Raw genomic sequence first — 15,875 nt, forward strand, 5'->3', positions numbered from 1 at the left:
TTCCTATTCATAAAGTTTGTAAACTTCCCTTTGCAAATGAGAACTTTTGAGGGTAACACTTCTGGTTTTGAGTGTTCCTAAGTATTTGTTATCGAACTCTGTTTTCCTCCACTTAATTTTGAGGAATATACTGGTATTTATTTCAAATACATACCTATTGGCATGTGATAGGTACCCGAAATGTAGAGGCAGAAGTTCCCATCTGCTAAAACACCACCAGTATGCAGCACAAAGGGTCAGAAGTCTGAGCTGCTACTTCAGAAAGAAAAGGGACTAGCCCTTTCACTTGTTTGTCCAACCAGTTTGGGTCAAGAGAATCTGTGTGACTGATACTGCTGCTTTTTGGTTGTCTATCCTGCCCTGATTGTTTCCTGCGTAATGGCTGAACTACAGCTCTATAAATTACTTCTCGAACACAGTAATAAGAACTTAATTTTGTTCTGCAACATCAGTTTGCCCCACAGTTGCTGGATTTTTAGCCCATGACCAAGTGCTATTTGGTTCATAAATCTCCTTTAAATATCTGTCTTATGCTATTTTCTGAATAGTGTCTTTCAAGAATATTTCTGTTCCTCTTAAGGCATTATTTCATATCTTCTGGTTTCTTGTTTAAAATGTACTGAGTAAGTCCCAGCTCAGTGATTTTCATCTGTATTGGATTAACTGTGTATAAAAGCAGATTGGGGGGGACCAAAAGAAAACACCAAACAAAAACAAAACAAAAAAAAACAACAAAAAACCCTCCCAAATACCCGTATTTCCCAAATCTATGGTATTTTATATAGAACGTTGCAACTGTATTTACCATAAAATCAGATTGTGTTCTAATACAGTATCTTGAATTGGGATAGGAGAAGCAGGATAGCAGCTTGGATGCTTTTAACCTTTGCAAAGATTGGCATTACATTAGCTCTCTAAACGGCCTTTTTCTTTTTTTTTTTTTTTTTCCCCTTCTCTCCCCCTGAATCTGCCCACTGCTAATCAGTGGCTTGACCCACTTTTTTGAGATGATTAGGAAGCACCTTCTCTGGCCCTCTGCAAGTTTGTTTTACTGACTTGAACAGTTACCGGAGGGAGAAAAATCCAAACCAACCTAAGCCCCCTGTTTTTTTAGCAAGGTCCTTCATGCATCTTTACCTCTTTTTGTTAAGCAGGAAATGCACCTTTTATCTTGCTACGTGTTGGAAGAACAGTGTGTCTTCTCAGGTTGCTGCTTTTGGTGGCGTAACAGGAGGGAAAAACTCAAGCACTGTGTGATGCTTTTTCTCCTTAAAATGAAAATTTGTCATGTGTTACATGAACATTTGTCAAAGTTCCCTTTACTAATGTTGACTTTTCTGTAGAGTACACCAAACCTGTACAGGTTCTCTCCTTGTGGCTAAGACAAAACTAACCCTGAATATTAAAGATAAGCCTTAAACTAGGATATTTATGCACATATAAGTGTCTCTGTCCTGTTAGTTTCTTAGACTTTACAGAGTTCAGTGTATTAGAAATAGGCATTCTGCCCCTGAGACATCTTATTGACTCTACTTCAGAAAGTCAATTGCTAAAACAGTTTTGTTGAATATGAACTTAACTTTATGTAAATAACAAATGTGATAGTAACACTTTAAAATGGAGAAGAATGGGATCTCTGAAATGAGAAGGAATTTGTTGTCACTGCACTAGAGGCCATTGCTGATTTCACTGTTAGATTCTCTCAAACGTTTTTAAAATGACAGTTTTTATACGGATAACTTACTGAGACAATTAACCTTACCTTCTGGTGTAGAACAAATAGTACGTTTTCTATTCTAAACAAGCGGTTTTTAGCACTGCTGACAAGTCCATCTTGTGAAATTTAAGTACTTTGCACTGGGAATACTGAAGTCAGATATGCTGGCAAATTTAACTGAGACGTCTGTTCTGCAACCGGTATGGAAAGCAGTGTTCTACTTAGGGCTTCCTTAACCATCTATGGTCAAACTGTGCCCTAGATTCTTATAGTGCTTTCCTACCCAAGACATGGATAATGCATAGTTGTGCCTAAGACATGCTTATCTAGCTGCTCCAGTGCTTTAGTGATGCTTCTGCACGTGGCAGCTTTGGGAGGTGGCAAGCACTATTGTAGGTTACAAATCTTCATTCATTGTCTGTGGCGGTCTCAAGCTTTTGTGTTGTTTTTAGTGTTAGGGACTTCTACCAGATATCAAAAACGGAATGAAAAGTAGCAAGCAGATACTGAATGCAACTAGTTATGTCAGTGCTAATTAGAGGCAGTTGCTCATTTCATTGTTAGGTTCTCTTGAGCTGCTATTTAGTGTTGAAGGATGTTGTTTTACTCACCTACATGAATTTTCATGCTTAGGATGATCTGCTGGTCATCCTAAGAGTCGACCAATGGATCAGTTACTTTCTTTTAGAATTTTTTCTTTAAACATTCTTTTCAATATTTTTTCTTTTAAATATTGTAACTATAATTCCACAGGATGAGGAAGTTAACCTGTCGCTTCCTGCAAATACAAAATCATCTTCTGAAGTATGGGGAAATGTGTATTGTGTTTTTCCTGCTTCTCATGTAAATCGTTAACTGTCTTAAAGTGGAAGCTGTTTACTTTGTCAATAACTACCTCCTGAGTTCAGCAATAATTGGCAAGGTATACACTCCTCCAGTGGATTAAATATATTGGCTAAAGACTGTGGGTTCTTCAGAGTTTGATCTTTTGAGTCGCAAATTCTTGACATGATGTCTGGAAACTATGGTGATAAACCTTGTTTTCCTGTAAGACTTTCCTTGCCTTCATAAGACGCACTTCTTAAAATCCTGTTTCAGAGAAGTGGCTTTGAGGAAAAAGGTCAAAGTTCTTTGTAGTTGGTTAATACAGGCGTACTCTTCTAAGACGGCAGGGGTGTAGCCTCTTGGTTCTGCAGGTTTTTTTACCATTAGAAGCGGGGAAGAAAGTACTCTATCTAATATTCGCACACCTATGTGGAAATAGAGAAACTGGTTTTGCCACATGATTCAAATTTTTATTCATGTGAATGGTTAGTCAGTATTTTTCAGAAATCTGGATTAAAGTGACAAAAAACAAAGGTGGAGACAAAACACTATACCCCACCCCCATTAAATATATTGGACGACTCCAGTCTGGCATAGGGTTAATTCTTGTATTTTGTTGTTTTGACGCACTTTTGTTTCATTCTTCTTTTTAAGAACGTTTTCTGAAATGTTAAAACACCATTTTATTAATAAGCAATGTAAAAAAGCATGATGAGCAGTCACATAGCTTTAGCTTCACAATAAAATACTGCATTTGTCCTGTTCTTACTGTTTTCTTGTCTGTTTATCAGATAAAATGTCCAAAACTAAGAGCCTTTTCATTAAACCTGAAGCCTGTTAAATTGCTGCTGGTTTAAAAAAAAAAAAAATCCAGTGTTGTATACCAGGTGATGGAACAATAAATATGTAAATACCTTATTTAGTTTCTAAAGGACAAAACTCAATTTCTTAAACCTAATGTAAACAGAAGAGCTACTTCCTAAATAAATGTGCTGAAACTGAAAGTGTGTGCTTATCCTAGTCTTGGTAAATCACAGTGAAAACCAGGAGGTTCCACATAACTAATTCTGGTAGTCATGGTTAAGTCCTGGAAATAGCTATTGGGAGCCAATTTACTTGGTATCAAAATGGCACCTTTTCTTTTACTGGGGGGAGAGTGCTGGTAACAGTCTAAATTCTTCACTTATCCCCATCTCCTTACTGTTTGTAATTCTTTCTAGCCATTGTCTTGAGGCTGCATCTGGACTGGTAAAAACTACTAGGGCTTTCTGTTCTTACAGTTACATCCTGAAGATAAAATTAAAAAAAAAAAAAAAGTTGGATTAGAGTAATTTTAATACTGCATATCTGGCAGCATTAGGGATCTCTCAAAAAGCAGCCATGACCATTGCCTTCAACATGTCATTGTATCTATCACTGTTAAAGCAAGTGAACCAAATAAAAATCAATACAGCAATCAGGGAAAAAATGATTGTTTTGGACTGAAGCATAAGAGCGATTACTGCTTCGGTCAAGCATTAATTCCTTGGGATAGAAAGATACCATTGTTGTCTATAATTATCCAGTATCTGTCTTTGGCTGAAATGCTACTAGGAGGTAGATTCTGAACCACTGCAATTATTTCAATTAGAAATTTTGTGTATAGGTTACAGATACTCAAATAGACTTTTATTCTTGTAGAGGAGATGCTGAGATAAATTTAGTGAAGAAACAAGAGCCTGAAAACAATATCCCAGCACTTGCTATGTTGAAATCTACAGAGATTATAGACTTGGCAGCATAGCCTGGTCTGAAGTATGTTAGACTAATTAAAGGATAAATCTTTTCCCATTCCAGCCAAGATGGTGTGAGACAAGGCTCCATGCCTTGTGTCAGATGCAGGCATATTTCAGATGAAATCTGTTTATTTCTGTATTTTAATGTTTTAAGTTTGCCAGAAAAAGTGAGGAAAAATTAGTTCAAAAGTTTTGTGGTTTTTTTTTTTTCACTCAAGCTATCTTTCTGCACATTTCCAAACACTTTGCAAACTTGTGAAATCGAGCCTGTTTCTTACAAGGGTGCATATGGCTTTGGAACAGAGAAGAGTTATGCAACCTTCTCTAAGTAATTTTTTATTCTGTGTGTAATGATAATACAGAAAATATTATGTGGTGATGAAGGCAGAAAGATAAAATTTAACTAAAATCCATCTCTCAACACATGTGAGTAATTTATTCGTGCTGTGGTGTAGCTAAAAAAAAAAAAAAAGGTGGGAATTTCAGAAGCCTACAACCAGCCTAGTGAGCAAAGTGTATTGTTTTTACCAAAAGCTTTTGAAGATTCCTTTTTTTTTTTTTCAAATATATATTGTAAGCACAGTATGTTCTTTCTAATATTGTAACTTGTATTACTTTCAAATCTCATTTTAGTAATTTCTAAAAGGCCTCAAACTTGCCTCAGTTGTAAGACATCCTTGAAGACTTAGTTTTGTTATATGCAGAATACTAGTATCAGCTGTGCTATTAGTTGTAGTATTTCTCCACTGTAGAAGGGCAATTTCTTGTAACTGTTTTCCTCTTCTGGGAAGAAATATGCTGAAAGACATGAAATAATCAAAAAGCCTGATAATGTGTCAATAATGAAGTAACCAAACAACTTTGTATTTGTGGAGCGTATCATACAGATAAAATGTTACCTGACTTCTGATTTCCTGGTTAAATTTAAGTGGAGGCAGCAGCCACAGCCTGTGGAGAGTTTACATACCACAACATTGCAGCTGGAATTGTCTTACCCGACACGCAAATTTTCAGGCTGCAAAAGGATTTTTTTTTTTTTTAAATTATTCCCAAAACTACTTCTGTATACTGGAAAAAAATTCTTCATTACAGCCAACAGCTTAGAATGAGCAGGTCTGAGACATTAAATATGTGTCCCATGGAATACAATTACCTGTCCAGTCACTCCCAACTACAGTCAGGTAAGTCTTTCGGTGTGTTTCACAGAACAGATTAGCTGCAAATAACATTTTTAACTGTGGTCACTGGACAACTGAGTAGACTATTGAAAGACCAATGACAGGACAGTATTACAGAAGGTTGTTGTTTCAAGTACCTTCCTAGGCACGATAATCTGTCTTAATAAAATACCTAGGCACTAATAAAGAAGCTGTCTTGTGACTAAATCTTTTCTTTACATTAAATCCCATGCAGGTGTTTTGTAACACAATTTTCCTCAACAGAGCTATTCTAAGAAAACTTCAGTTCTGTATTTTGTTCCTTCTGACAGAAACTATTGGGCACATTTTAGTGGTCTGCTAGTCAGGTCACGCAAGGAGATTGTTGTCATCTTGCAGCCCTCGCGTCCCGATATTCCAGAGCCTCAGTAACGGTGGTCACAGTACCTTAAAAGTAGCTCTGTTTTTTTCTTCCCACCTTCTTTCTTTTTTGCTTCATACCATGACAGACTTTGGGATGGGGTTAGACTGACTGTACATCACTCGCTGAATCGAAATGCCTTCCGTGTTGTAACACATTCAGAGCGACGGGAGCAGTTCTCAGAACTTCAGCACACAAAGTAGTGACTATGTTTTCAACAGAGTTCCTGTGGTTCTGAGAGTTACTGTCCATTCGATGTTTTGCATATTGCTGGAAAAAAATCCACTCTGAAAGATGCACACTTACTGCCGTTAATGCAGAATGCAGCAGCAGAGAGGACTATTGTGATTTTAGGTGTATTTTTGTATGGAGGAAGTGGTGAAACAAAACCGCCCTTGCGGCTTGGAGTATCATGACCACCGCTACCAGAGTCCCTTCTTTGAATTCTCACAGATAACGGGCAGATAACATGCAGAAAGGCAGGGGGATTTCACACAAAATCCGTGTACCAAAGGGAAGGCTGTCGGGCGGGGGTAGCTGGGGTGGGCAGGGCCTCTGCCGCCACCTCTCTGCCTGCCTCCGGCTCGTAGCACGCCGGCTGAGGCGACGACGCTGGCTGAGAACGAATCGACTGCGGGTTTCGGTACGCTACCTCCGGGTAAGGAGGGGCGAGCTTCTGTGCCGGGTGAAGGCGGCGAGCCGGGGCCGGAGCCGGGGCCGGGGCCGGCCACCCCGGAGCGGGACGGCGGCCGCCAGCCGGGGCCCCGAAGGGAAGCACCTCGCTAACGGCCCGGGGCAGTAGCCGTTTCCGCCACACGTCACATCCGCTCCCGCGCGTGGCCTTAGGGGGTCCGTTCGTTGCCGTAGCGACGGAAGCCTCCTCCGCCTCTTCCGGCTTCGCATGGCGCCGTCTCTTCCGGTGCGGGGAATAATATGGTGAGTGGCCCCCGCTGGGGGGAGGGGGCGGGAGGAAAGTCGCGCGTGGGAATGGGGCGAGGAGGCTGGTGGGGTCGCCGCTCCTGGGCGGGGGGCCCTGCCGCTGCGGCGGGGCTGGTCAGGACAGAGAGCCCCGGGCCTGGGCCCGGTGCCGGCCCGGCCTGGAGCGCGCCCCGCCGCCGTCCTCCGCGCCGCCGTCCTCCGCGCCGCTCCTGGCGCGAGCCCCGCCGGGCCGGCGGTGACGTGGCTGCGCGCGGGGGTCCGCCCCGCCCGGCCAGGCCTCCGCTGCCTTCAGCCGCGGGCGGCGTAACCCGTCACCGTTAGCCAAGCGCCGCAGCTAGCCGCCTGCCGGCGGGGCGGGGAGCTGGGGGAAGCGCCCCTCCGCCAAGGCGGCGGCGCCCCGGGGGACCTGCGGCGGGGCGGCCGGGCCTTGCGTGGCCGTTAACGGCCCGGGAGGAGCGCGCGGTGTGGCTTTTCGTGCAGTACTTCCTCTTCAGGCCCCCCCGCCCTGCCCCCGTACGCAGTTTCCCCGGTCACCGGTGGCTCTCCAGAGCCCCGGTGGGCGCGTAGGCCCCGGCCGCTGGGCAGCGGACAGCCGGCACTGCGGGCAGGTGCCGAGCTGGCGGGGGCGGGATGGGTGCTGGGTGTGGTGGAGGGCTGCTCCGCTGGAGGTGCGTCTCGAACGAGTGATAGGCGCTCAGCCTTGTAGCTGGGCTGTGGTTGGAGTCTCGGTCTCAGCCTCAAAGTTTTCATTCAACGCCAAATCACTCAGGGAACTGAAATTCGCATCAGGACAAACAGTTTACATTGCCCCTGCTCCCGTGTGTCAGTGGAAGCACAGAACTGTTACTCCTGGTACGTACGGCTCGCTTCCCAAAGAAGAAAAGTCATTCTTCTGGGAATGACCACTGTGTATACTTGTTCAGCTGGCTGTCTAAACTTTCCCTTTTTATGCTGAGTGCAAATGAATTGATATCAGTATCAATAACAGGTAATGTCACCTGTTGGCATTGTAGGAGCAGGTGCTCACACCTGTAGAAATACTTCTTGTACAGCTGTTCTAGCACCACATGAGGATCTTCAGTGCCTGAGGTACGGGGTAGCTGCCCTCCTCTGCTCAGCACAGAGGTGCTTCTCTCCACTGTGTTGCCAGAAATTTAGAAGCTAGGGAACCTTTAATGCCGAAGTGCAACATCTGCTGAATTAGAGCTTGCTTCCAGGGGTGAGTTACGGCTAGCGTGGGTTTGCACGAGGTTCTCCTCTGTGGTACAGAATACACAGCTTTAATGCACAGCATCCTTCAGGAAGCAGGGAGGTGTGGCACAGTGCAGTTTGGCAATGGGCGTAGTGCTAACAGCATGGGAAGCCTATGGGTGCTAAGGCAACAGAGCAGCCTTCATAAGCAGGCAATCCACTGCTTGTTAGAAAGCCTTTCCAAAGTGTTCTGTCGTCCTGTATGTCTCTATTGAGAAAAAAAGTCATCATGTAATGATTTGCTGGTAAAGAAAATAGTAAGTGCCAGCCTTTTGCCCCAGGTGAGCTGAACTTGGGATCTACAGAACTGCTTTTTCAGTTCATGGCACCAAGCCATACGTGTATTTCTACAGATAATATGAAATACAGCTGTGTGGACAAATGTATCTGTAAGTTAACTGAGTCTGTTTTGGTGGCCAGCCTGTTAGTATGTCTTTTTGAATTCTGCTGGCAGTTACAGATGTAATAGCTTACAATCAAACCTTATTTGATCCAGTTTGAAATTAATGCAAATGACAGACCATCCATTACAAGTCCACGAATTTCTATTGCAAATCAGAATGGCTTTTCAGGTGGAAAGCTTCTTTGTGGGGAGAGTAGAATGGAGGACAACTAAGTAGGAGCTTGGGATCTCTGAGGAAGGGGAGCAAGTGGCACGGTTGATGAATTTTTCTGATAGTCTGCTCCCTGTCACACTTTCAGGAGAGCCACGTAGCACCCCCTCGCTCCCATCTCCTACATGCACATACGTCCTCTCCACCCCAGGAAAGTGCTTGTCTGCATGTAACTAGAAGTTAGGAGAGAGAGCACCTACAGTGACCTCATCTACTGTGCGCATTTAGGTTAAGCCATGACTGAGATTGTTTCTATGTCTCATAGTGCTACTGGCCTTGTGTCCACCACATTACAGATGGTACCAGCATTGTTTTTATTTCTCGGATGGGTTCTCATTTATATATAAACAATATTTTCCTGTTTAATAAACCAGTTGGCTTTGGGTGGGAAGTGTGCTTTGATAAAGAAAAATATGTGTTTTCAGAACATCTGTGGTAGTCTTATTTAAATAAAAGTAAAAACCCACTCTTTAAATGGTATTTTGGTATGTTTTCCAGTAAACCAAAACTCCGAATTATATCTAAATGAGTCTTGATTCTAAGTAATTCATAATTTTCTAATATAATAACCATGTAAAATGGTTATAAAAAATATTGCAGACTTTAATGTTTACGGGCTATCTCTAGTTAACAAAAAACTCATTCTGATTCTTTGATATAATTATGAAAATAGTTCATAAATGAAGATTTCCTTTTTGCTAATTTAAACTATGGTTTAAGTAAAATTTTTAATTAAACTTTTAATTTATTTTTAAGGGGACGATACACCTGTTCCGCAAATCACAGAGATCATTGGTTGGAAAGTTAACACATGAATTTAGGCTCGTTGCAGCAGATAGAAGGGTAAGTATTTCTTTTTAAAAATGAATAATAACAAAGACGTTAGCTGTGATAAGTTAAAATACATTATTAACTTAAGTATATTTTGGTAATATTTCTTTGAAATTTTCCAGCTGTGCTTAAAAAAAAATCCAGATGTGAAGCTGGATGCCTTCCTGTGTATTGTGTCCTGTCAATTAGTGTTCTCCAGAACTGTACTTATATTTGATGCATTCAGTAGAACTGTAAACTGAATACACACAGATGTTTTTGGGACCTAAGTTCCAGCACAAAGAAAGGAACCCACTAATATAAAGTTGTATAAGTCTGTCTTCAAAAGTCAGATGGTGTGTGCTGTAATAAAATGCAAATATTATACAGGGGTGATTTTTTTAGGCCAAAAAAGTATTTTAAGCACGGTGCACAAGCACTGTTTATAAACGAGTTTTGAGACAATCTGTGAAGTTAAAAATAGAGTATGGGCTTCTTGTTCTGAAATGAGTTGTAAATTTTTGGGAGAGAGGAGAAGGCAGTTCTTCTTGCATGATGAAGTACTGCAATATTGTTTTTTAAAACCAGATAGATATATTTTTGTCTTGTAAGTTTTGGAAGATGTAAAATACATATTTATTCTCATCAACAGTCCTGGAAGATCTTGCTGTTTGGTGCTATAAATTTAATATGTATTGGCTTCCTGCTAATGTGGTGCAGCTCTACAAACAGCATAGGTAGGTGGCTCTCTTGTACTGAAACTACAACCAACTACCATTTGTTTCTTAGCTTGTGAAGTTCCAAAATACTAAAAAAGCAAAGTTCAGTGTGTAGTAGAGTTAGGTGGCTGCACAGCCAGGTTTGGAAAGTGCTTCCTTTTGACTTGCTGCAGTCAGTTTAGAGGCGTTTCTCACAGGCAAGTGTGGATGAGTGAAAGTCCTTCAAAGTTTGCAAGGTTTTCCGGACCTGCTGCTTATTTTCTTCCTGCAGTACCCTTTTTATCTTTAAGATTGCAAAAAAGGACTTTCAAGCTAGTCCTCAAACCTGTTCCTTATATAAGTAGTACCAGTGACATACAGAGACCCTCGCTTGCAGTTGAATGAAGATGTTTTTAGTGTGGCAAAAGCCTTCCAGGAATGCCCCTTTTCAATATTTTGTGTATCTTCTACTTTTGTATAGGCGCTCCAAGATGCTTCCCATCATCTGTACTGAAAGTAGAATACCTTACATTTTTAATTTGTGGCACAGGCTTTCTTGCAGTTTCAAGATGGGTCAGAGAAGCAAAACAAGTAAAAAATTCTGTTGAACCTGCCTTTCGTTGCAATAATGCACATGAGAGATCTCTTGCTTTGGCGAATGATGTGTTACTAGAAGATCTCCTGACTTTTCTGTATCTAAATTTTTAGTCCCAACTTAGTCACAAGCTTAATATCTTTTGCATCTGGGCATTATTACATGCTTTATTAGAATTAGGATTGCCATAATCGACCTGTTTATGAAGTTAAATATATTGGTGTGTTTAGGGCATTCATATTATATACACATACAAAAGACAGAGAGACTTGCTTTATCAGCACAGACAGTTTATGTGGATAGAACATGAAAAAGAGCTGTACAAGAGGGACTTAGAAGAATACAAGTGATTTCTGCATTGAAAAATTATATTAAGTTTTAATATTTGCTTTTTTTCAGCTTTAACTGCTTACACGTATTTGACAATCTTCGACCTTTTCAGGTGAGTGTTTTTCCCATTTAGTCTTACTGTTCATTTGTGCTTGTCTTTTTATATTTCTGTACATATAAAATTTATTTACAGATACAAACACATGTTATTTAGAGTCATCAGTATAGAAACACTAACTGGTTCAAATATAGCTTAAATGAGTATAAAATTGTACATCACAATAAACAGATGATGAGAAACACCGTAGCTGTATTGAGAATGACTAGTAACAAATCAGTTCCGTTACAGATTTCTCTGTGCAGATGCGTAACAACATAAAACAGAATCTATCATCAAACTCTTATCTGGTGGTTCACTCGGTAGATTTCCCTAACGCCACAGTCATTGGTTCTGAAGTATCCCTCAGTTTTAGCATCAGGAAACAAGGAATATGTAATCCTATTTCTATTTCAAACTATTTCAAGAGCTAGCTCCTGTGCACTGTTCCAATAAGGTCATTAGATATTTTTAGTATTTTTCCTGTTTCCTAACAAAATGGTATTAAAACTACTTTAAGTATGAAAGTTCTGAACACTTTTGATAATATTGATAATACAGACATGAAATCTATTCAGCTCTTACCTGAGATGCAGATTGGTAGCAGTGGTTGGGAAATGAACTGCATAAAATGCATGTATTTTTTTAATTATTAACCCACATTATCTTCCTTGCTAGCTCACTAGTTTATAAAAAGTATGGATCAGCTATCTGCAGTCTGTTTTGCCCACTCCACACTATAGCTTATCTGACCGATAGTAAAACACTTATAAATAACAGCAGCAAACATGCAAAAAAGAAAATGAATGGTTGATATAGGGACAAAAATACTTAAATTGATCTGTGACTGCATTAGAATTGTGATATGACTTTAATGAATCTCATATTTCTCTTAGAATTTTTATATCTGCTGAGTTTTGTCATCTTGACTCAAAATATCTTTTTCACCTGGGGGAAGATTTTGATGTTGTATTTCATATTTGCATAGAATATTTTTTTGTTTGTTTTAGGAGAAGATGGAATACCCTTGGTACTGACATATTAGCTAGTTAGGGGATGGACTAGAAGATTATTCTAACTCACAGCGATCTCTTTCAAGAGTTTTGATTTGCTGTAAGAGAGAACAATGCTCAGTAATTCTGCTGCAAAAATCAATTTCTGGTCATCTTTCTGGTCATTTATAATAGTCTTACTATTTTGTATATGAGCATTATTATTTCATCTGCTTTTGCTTTTATTCCACACAGCTGTGGATCGGGTTGTGAGGATGTGATTGTTCAGCAGCTGTGGGGATGAGTTCTTGATCCAGTCTGATTTAGCATTGTCATTAATTAAGAAAGGGCTGCATAAAGGCGCAGATGGCACTGTATCCGGGTGGGTTCCAATAAAAAAAAATTGTTCAAAGGGGTCAATAGAGGAAAAATAGGTGAAGGAAGTGAGACTCATCCTAGAAGAAGTCAGGCTAGTACCATGGGGATAAAATAATTGCAATTTTAGATGTTCAATATGAGAGAAAAACTTGAAAAGAAACTAGCAAGAATGACCTGTGGTTGTCAGTGAATGGCCAGTTAGATTAGAGCTTGTGTAGATGAATGCAGCCAAAAAAAGTAAATCTTTTTTGGCCATATACGTAGACAAATTACAGTGTGGAAAAGAAGGGCAATATTGGCATAGCCTGAGACTTATTCTGGAGTGCTAAATCTAATTCATGGTATATCTCTAAAAGAAGAGTTTAATAGAGGGGTTTCTTCACTTTTTCACTGGGATACAAAGGAAGTGACACAAATGTGATAGTCCTGCCGTCTTGCTTCTCATTTAAATGGCCTTTCTCAGGTTACAGTATTTCTAGGCAAGTTCATAAAGCACATATAAGAGGAGCATTTACTGGGTGTCTAGTCTGATATTTTCACAGGCTTTTGCTTCGTACTTTTCATTACTATGTGTGACATTACTATGTGTGATACCAGACTGTACTGAAAAGATTTTCTCAAACCACCTTTGCCTCTTAGTCGGATTCTGGGGTACCTGGTCTCACGTGCTCCAGGTCCCTTTCAGAAAAATTCATGGAGTGCATCCAGATTAAACACTGGTTGTGCTTTTTGTGTCAGGGCCTCAGTGGAAAAATGCATTGCATTTGAAGTTATGGTAAACTTGATTTAGGCTGAGTGATGTTCTATATTGAAGAAGGTTGATGTTAGCCTTTGTAAGCATGGCATGCTGTAAGTACAACATTAGGCTGTTTCCTGGTGTAAGGAATTAGACTGACTACCATTCCCCTAAAATTATTTGCTGCCCTTTTTATGGGAACAGCTGAGACATCATTGTGCAGTCTCAGTTTTGTTCCCAAGCACCACCTTTTCTGGATTCACTGGAACCCTCACTGTAACAGTGATGGAGGGGTTGAGTTCATGGTAAGACGTGGTTTATATTCATTTGTTCAGTTCTGATGGCTGAAGTGTATGTTTGTAGATTATCCAGTTTGTAAAGGCTGCAGTTATTTATCATTGTCTAATTGTCCCCCTTTTTTCAGTTTGGTAACATGTCTAATAAGCTACTGGGTAATGATGAAGAAACCCAGCCCAGTCTATTCATTTGGGTAAGTACTAATAACAAGATCTAGTGTCTGATAATACATTATTTGATACGTTGCTGACTATCATTGCCTGTATCCCCTAATAGCTATGACTAACAATCTGTGTGTAAAAGCACCTAAAAATAAGGAGACCCAAGACTGATGCTGTAAAGAACAGTTACAGAATGGGGGAGGAGAGGAAAGGGGAGGGACAGGAAAAATAATTAAGAAATGCTTAATTTTAAGCTGTTTGTGAGAAGTGGAGTGTTGGCTTAAAAGTAATTGAAAATAATGCCTATTCCGTAAAACTTCCAGTTTCTTCCCATCTCTCTGCTCTTGAAAGAATTGGAAATAGTAGGTCTATCCTGCTGGTTCCTGTACAGACCAGAATGCATTTGATGCAGCATTCAGTGTTTCTAAACTTAATTCTCAAATTTCAGGTTTGAAAGGTTTGAAGTTCTAGCTGTATTTGCATCTACAGTTCTGGCACAGCTTGGTGCTCTTTTTATACTGAAAGAAAGGTAGGGATATGTACCATTTTCTTTAATTTTTTGTTATGTACGAAGATATTCCAGATTGAGCAAAAGCATATGCATTCTACAAATGCTATCTGTAGAGAGATATTGTAGAAAAAACTTCAGATTTTTTTAAATATTGCTAAACCTTACTGCTCACTTGTATTGATTACACTACATGTAGGCTTTAGATGAAATTATAGGAATTGATAAATGTAATTAAACAGCTTTCAAGGAAAAGACTCAATGTTCTTAAGAATCATATTTTCCACCGAGTTAGGTATTTCATTTAATACATTTCCTTATGCAACTTGACTTTTTAAATTCATTAATAAATAAAACTTTTTTTTTTTAACTTCAATTACTTAATGAAATAAAGCAACTTCATAATATATTAAAGATCTGAATGTTTAAACTATCAACTTCATCAGTCCCTCAAAATTTGGTCAAGTATTAGTTTGACATACCATCTATGCTTGGAAGCATTTGTATTTCAGGTTAGCCTAAAAAATTATTTTAGTCTTTAAAAATGAAGAGGCTTTTGTTAGCATCTGGAATTTAAAACTGGGGCAATGTACCTTCCATTTTTCTATTCGAGGGCTCTATTTTCTCTACAAAGGGCTATGTTAATAACTTAGCAATTTTATACTATAGGTTGATCTGTTGTACTGACAATACACTGAATACAATGAACTCTAATAATGACGCACCGTCAAAGCCTCCAAGTTTTCAAACATCAATTTTAGGAAATTCCCAAAACTTATCCTAGTTTTTTTTGTTACAGCTGAAGCTCATTTCTTACTTTACTGGTGGGTATAAAAATAGATTTGTATCTCCACCACAGTATCCAACATCTATTTTATTTGGCCTTGCATAGTGAGCGGCTGTAAATCAGGGATTTCAGACTTAGTTTATTGTGGTTACCAACACTGGTGGTGGCAGTAGCAGTGTTTTTTGGCATGTTCATTTACGAGCATCTTTTTATTGTATAGGCAGCATTCATGGTAGCTAGCACCTGTGTGGCACAGTTTGGAAATAGTTGGAAAAACTAAATTACACCCTGCTTCTTTTCAGTATTAAATGCTTTCATCACTCAGAAAAACTGCTGTGCCAATTTAAGCAATTAATTTTTTTGTAGTACTGTATCTGTCAGTTTTTGTTTATGAATGGCAGCTAATTCTTCAAAACTGAAAAAATATGCTTCAGGTATCAAGGTTTTATTGTATGAATATAACGCAATTTTTCAATTATTTCTGTAGTGCAGAGCGGTTTCTGGAACAACCTGAGATACACACGTAAGAAATTATTTTGACATGTAAAATGATAGTTTTTTCAGTGTCCTTTGTATTTCTAATTCTTAATCAAGCATGTATTAATTATGCAAGTACTTTCAGCACCAAATTGGTTTTGGTACCTTGGCATTTGTTTCAAACTATATGCAAGCTATATTGCAAACAGTTTTTTCAAGGTACAATTGAAATGTAATGCACATGCTCTCTTAAATAATGATTTAACTATATATTGCTGGGTTTGCTGGTTTAGTTACTCTCATTTCTTAT

General features: G+C 39.5%; 1 protein-coding gene and 1 long non-coding RNA gene across 10 annotated transcripts in view; one reads left to right on the forward strand and one right to left on the reverse strand.

Annotated features, from left to right (window-relative positions):
* Window positions 1-2,770: 2,770 nt before the first annotated feature.
* Window positions 2,771-6,716, reverse strand: LOC142080723 (uncharacterized). 2 transcript variants are annotated; one of them, XR_012673095.1, is made up of 3 exons: window positions 5,217-6,716; window positions 4,977-5,115; window positions 2,771-3,204 (listed from the first exon to the last, which is right to left on the reverse strand). It is a non-coding gene; the product is annotated as an uncharacterized LOC142080723 (long non-coding RNA). The 2 variants fall into 2 exon arrangements; XR_012673094.1 differs by having other exon boundaries at window positions 4,977-5,142.
* Window positions 6,717-6,740: 24 nt separating this feature from the next.
* The window catches only part of SLC30A6 (solute carrier family 30 member 6), a 29,080-nt gene continuing 19,945 nt past the window's right edge, over window positions 6,741-15,875 (forward strand). For 3 of the 8 annotated variants that reach the window (XR_012673092.1, XR_012673093.1, XM_075146613.1), the window contains exons 1-7: window positions 6,741-6,831; window positions 9,456-9,542; window positions 10,162-10,246; window positions 11,202-11,244; window positions 13,760-13,825; window positions 14,242-14,322; window positions 15,576-15,611. Coding sequence is in view for 6 of the 8 variants with exons in the window: in XM_075146613.1 (XP_075002714.1) it covers window positions 6,829-6,831; window positions 9,456-9,542; window positions 10,162-10,246; window positions 11,202-11,244; window positions 13,760-13,825; window positions 14,242-14,322; window positions 15,576-15,611 (401 nt within the window). In the remaining 2 variants the exon portion in view is untranslated. Of the gene's footprint in view, window positions 6,832-7,603; window positions 7,687-7,715; window positions 7,924-9,455; window positions 9,543-10,161; window positions 10,247-11,201; window positions 11,245-13,759; window positions 13,826-14,241; window positions 14,323-15,575; window positions 15,612-15,875 lie in introns of those variants that run through there. The other 5 variants (XM_075146616.1, XM_075146618.1, XM_075146617.1 and 2 more) reach the window with 5 other exon arrangements.

Source organism: Calonectris borealis, chromosome 3, assembly GCF_964195595.1.
Source record: "Calonectris borealis chromosome 3, bCalBor7.hap1.2, whole genome shotgun sequence".
Taxonomy (NCBI): Eukaryota; Metazoa; Chordata; class Aves; order Procellariiformes; family Procellariidae; genus Calonectris; species Calonectris borealis.